Below are 4751 nucleotides of genomic sequence, written 5' to 3'. Positions count from 1 at the left end.
AACTAAAAAGTTACATTTACTATTTAGTAATCAATCATACATTCAGAACTACTATTCATTATCATATAGACATTCCGTGGTTTCCCTTAGTCTTTTGAAAAATTACAAATAATCCATCATAAATGGAGGATATGTGAGTGTTCGGATGATTTTTTTTTTTTTTTTTATGTAGCCTCAAAATTGACCTAATTTTGCCAAAAGGGCCCTCCACAAGTCACACTTGTCTAGGTCGACAATAATTGTTCCATATCAATACTTCCATCAATATGTCCCGACCCATTCTATTTCTCTTCATGCACAAAAGTACATTAAAAAAAAAAAATCCCTCTAATTTTAAGAGGGAATGACTCATGCCTGTCTGCAACTTAGTTTCAATGAAATTACTATTCCATCAATTGGTGAAGACCCAAGCATAGACCAACTCGGTCCAATGAACATTCAATAAACCGGATTTTTAAATATTTAATCCGAAAGGCTTTAACTTAATTTAGGGCTTGTCAGAATTCTTCAGTTGGTTCAAAATAATTGTGGGCTGTTTTAATGATAGCCCAACACCAATCACACTTCATAACCTAGCAAATACAAAGGCATTTCTCCGGCGAATTTTCTCCACCTTCCGGCGGCAGACCCGAAGGAGAATTTGACCATCGGTAAGATCTTTTCTTTTCTTCCTGTTCCTTTTGCTTCTTTATTGACTGCGCCTCTTCGCTTGCAGTAGTTTTCTTGTTGCGAGAATTTCGCTAGAGCAGTTGAGAATTCCAACAAATGGCTGCATCTAATTCTTCGAAACTGTTTCGACGTAAGTGTTTCCATCGTTCTCAACTTCAAATCCTTTTCACTGTAAATTCGTAAATGAGCATACTTTGTGTACTTTTTAGTTAATACTTAATTGTGGAAAGATATGAGTTTCCTGACTACGCCCAATGTTGGATTAGTCAATTTGAGGGGGGAAAGTTCAGCATTTTGCATATTACAATAATGTAAAATTCTTTTTTTTTTTTATATTTTTAATGCTGATTAGTTTTTACTTTAATTCCTAGAGAGATGTTATTGTTTGAATGATATGTTTGTGAATGTTAGCTGTTTCGAGTTCAGTTTATATTTTCCCTTTTGATTTGAAGCAAAATTCAAGATAACAACATTACATGATTGGTAACATGCATGTTCTTTTACCAATGTACTAAGAAAGATATATATATATATATATATTTTTTTTTTATTTTTTTTTATTTTTGTTAATTATTTTTTGTTGAGAATTTTTTGTTACAATAAAATTAAAATGTTGTATGCGTTGTTGAATCATTGAAGTCAATTTGCTTTTTAAAAGATGTCAATGAATTTCTATGAAATAATTTTATTAGTTTCAACCAGTTATCATCTCAGTGGGATATTATTTTAGGTATGAGTTGATCATTTATTCTCTCATCTGATTGAACAAAAAGACATTGGGGATGATTAGTCAGATTAGGCTGTAGGGAAAGCAAATTAATGACTTTGTAACACAAAGTACAAGTGCAGAAACCACCCTAACATAAGACCATGGCCTCAATGACTGACTGCTAAGAAGATTTTACGCATGTTTGGATGGATATCAGAGGTGTATTTCATTGTATTTTGTTAAATATTACTTTAATTCTATTCATATCCATGATTTGTCTTGAAAGTTTTCAATAAACAAGATATTAATTAATATTTTATTTAAATGATTTAATTTCATAGAAAAAAACTCATAGGTTGTCTAACAAAAAGTTGCATGTGCTAATGGGAAAACCACCCTAACATCATACTTCTTTAGCTGTAAGTTCATCTACAGTGATCTACTCACATCACATGCTGTGGGCTAACAACACAATTTAACTATTTTCTTATGGATTTTGAGTTTCACATGTGCATTTGTGCTTTTACTTTTCTTCTTGCTGTGGTGAACTGAGATTCCTTTGTTTTTTGTTTGGTGTCAACAATCTTCAGTAACATGCTAAACACCTAACTATTGCCTAAGCTAAGCATTTGAATGAAACGACAACGACGACAAACTAAGCCGTGTTCCATCTTACCCCAAGTCCAACACCTTTGACTGATTTTCTGATGTCTCATGCAAGAAAACACCAGTTGGTCATTCATTGGTCGGTAATCTCAGCAACAATTTTCTTGGGACAATCAGGCCATCGTCCGAGATGATGTGCAATGATTTCTTATATCAGGTTTGTACTGTTTCTCTTAGTCTTTTTATATGAGTGTCCATTATTTTGTTTTAGTGCTTTCAGTTTGTTCTCTTATGACTGATTTTATGCAAGCTGTTAATGATTTTTTTAATTGTCTGATTTTACTCCCATGTAGTGGGAGCATGTGCAATGTACGTGTTGTGGCTGTAATTTTGTACATAATAGTAAATTTGACACCACCTAATAATTCGAGCAAATTCTTTAAAAGACTTCATCAATCAGAAAAAGTGGCTGCTAAGAAAACCACAGTATCATATTGTGTTCGAAGTTATTGTAAGAATTTATGAAAAAAATACACAAATTTAAAGGTTTTCAGCAGAAATTAGAGGGATAAAAAGTGTACAAACTGACAAATTTCAGGAAGTGGCTCATGTGGATTAGTTCTGAAAGGGGCAGAGATTTTTTCAGATAACAAAATATATATCATAGAATTATTGAAACCCGAGAAGATTTGATTTCTTTATTTTGTAGTTGTTGACTCAACATTGAATTAGGTTGGGTTGATGATTGAAGTTTGACTTGTTTTATTAATCTCATCATCAAAATCTTTGTTCCTCCAGCAACAAAGGACATTCATACAGATGAGGACCAATCTCAAAGTGGTGGATAATTCAGGTGCAAAAAGAGTAATGTGCATACAGGCGTTGAAGGGGAAGAAAGGGGCGAGATTGGGCGACACAATAGTTGCATCAGTAAAGGAAGCACAGCTAGGTGGAAAAGTGAAAAAAGGGGAGGTTCATTATGCTGTTGTAGTTCGAGCAGCAATGCAGCGGGGTCGGTGCGATGGGAGTGAAGTGAAGTTCGATGACAATGCTGTAGTACTTATCAACAAGCAAGGTGAACCAATAGGAACGAGAGTGTTTGGCCCTGTTCCTCATGAGTTGAGAAAAAAGAAGCATGTCAAGATTCTTAGTCTAGCTGAGCATATTGCCTGAGTATTTTGCTTTTAAGTTGAATAAGGTTTTTTATCTATCGTTTGGGGGTTGGAACGAACTGCTCGAGTAACGGCTTGGTAGTTAATGTCATTTCTCGTCTTAAATGTTGTCTGTTTCAAAGTAAGTAGATATTATAATTTACTGCTTTGTGGTTGTCAAATCATTCTGGTGCTACGTTATTGTAAGCCTTGAAGCCAACTTCTTGTCCAAGTTGCAAATGGTGCCTTTTATTTTGAAGTCCCTTCTCTCTATTTTTTTTTGCTTTACACCTGGAATTATGCTTTTCAACTGCCATCACTACTATCATTCTGCACCAGATTGTATACTGCGATGTGAGTTAACATTTTGACGAAAAGTGGAGAATTACAGCAAGCCAAAAGTCGTGAAAATAATAGCACATAATGTTTTTATGTGCTGATGAAAATTTCATGATAAATTAGAGGAAAAAATGCATACTGAGCTCCCTATGTTAAGTGATACCTATTGGACTTTGACTTCATCAGAAAGAAAAAGAAAATAAATGCTGCTAAAGGAGCACACATAAATGGTAGTTTTCTCATGTTAGATGCAGACTTTCCAATTCAGCACTAAGAAATATGTTGCTTAGCTTCTAGTTCATAACTTCTCTACTCGTAATGTTCGGCTTTATGAGTGTCTTAGCACGATATTTTTTGTGTTTGAGTGGGTTATGGCTGCATGCATATTGGTAGTGACTACACTTTTATGCTTGAAAATTACAACTCTTGTTGTCACCTTGTTATGATACTTGGAAAGGCGTTGGGTGGTGGATTGTTGGCTGTTAAGTCCAGTTCTTGCAGAAGTAGATGTTATACCCTGCATTCAGCCTGGAGAACATGGGAGGTTAGCGATTTTTATGCGTTTCTTATAAAATTGTTTCTTCATTACCAAACACAAATGCAAAATCTAATAAAAGAAACAAATTAAAAACTTTTGGTTCTGTTTAAGTGAAATCTTCTTAGTTTTAAGATCTCTTCTTGAATGTATAACTGGTTATTCCATTTCTGATAGTTGAGGCCATTGTATAAATATCCAGTAAGTGAACTTCCATTATATATCTTTTGTAGATTGTCACCTTTTGGTCAATGCAGTTGCCATTTGATCACTAGATGTTGTAAGAGATGAGAGACTCTTTATAGGTATCAAAACATTTTTATCAATGTGTCGCATAGAAGTCGTCACTGTGTAAAGATTGTGAACAGATATTTAGTCAGTTGGCTTAAATATTTCACAAACTGCCAGCACCTATTAAGTCTTTCAGATTCAAATAACAGGCACAAGTTTATGTGATTGGGGGAAGGAGAAAAAGAGAGAGAGTTCTAAAGTTTTTGAATAATGTTTCCTGTGCATGTGATAAGTCTTAACTGCATTATTGATGAGAAAAACAAATCGATTGATCTCTTTTCATACATCTTGGTTTTCTTTGGTACATCAGGCTTCTTCCAGAACTCCAACTGCAAATGCCTTCTCTGTGACATTTTCTCGATTTATTCAATTGGAAGACCCTTGGTTTCAGGCACACATACGGGGACAAACAATAATGCTACAACAGAGATTACTCCGAATATAAGGAATG

At 34.4% G+C, this 4751-nt stretch overlaps 1 protein-coding gene across 4 annotated transcripts; it reads left to right on the top strand.

Annotated features, from left to right (window-relative positions):
- Positions 1-498: 498 nt before the first annotated feature.
- LOC111386577 (50S ribosomal protein HLP, mitochondrial) lies at positions 499-3408 on the top strand. 4 transcript variants are annotated; one of them, XM_023011043.1, is made up of 4 exons: positions 499-650; positions 716-799; positions 2110-2201; positions 2783-3408. In XM_023011043.1, exons 2-4 carry the CDS (start codon positions 766-768, stop codon positions 3155-3157), a joined length of 501 nt encoding a protein of 166 aa, XP_022866811.1. In that variant the 5' UTR covers positions 499-650; positions 716-765; the 3' UTR covers positions 3158-3408. The 4 variants fall into 4 exon arrangements, with proteins under 4 accessions (XP_022866811.1, XP_022866812.1, XP_022866813.1 ...); XM_023011044.1 differs by having other exon boundaries at positions 510-650; positions 719-799; XM_023011045.1 differs by having other exon boundaries at positions 511-634.
- The last annotated feature ends 1343 nt before the right edge of the window (positions 3409-4751 follow it).

This window comes from Olea europaea, unplaced genomic scaffold (genome assembly GCF_002742605.1).
Source record: "Olea europaea var. sylvestris unplaced genomic scaffold, O_europaea_v1 scaffold363, whole genome shotgun sequence".
Lineage (NCBI taxonomy): Eukaryota > Viridiplantae > Streptophyta > Magnoliopsida > Lamiales > Oleaceae > Olea > Olea europaea.
This window is presented reverse-complemented; position numbering and strand designations above follow the sequence as displayed.

Coding starts and splice junctions, on each gene's coding strand:
- LOC111386577 (XM_023011043.1), top strand. CDS start 766: ATGGCTGCATCTAATTCTTCGAAACTGTTTCGAC. Junction 800..2,109: donor TTCTTCGAAACTGTTTCGAC/GTAAGTGTTTCC, acceptor AGAAAACACCAG/TTGGTCATTCATTGGTCGGT. Junction 2,202..2,782: donor GCAATGATTTCTTATATCAG/GTTTGTACTGTT, acceptor TTGTTCCTCCAG/CAACAAAGGACATTCATACA.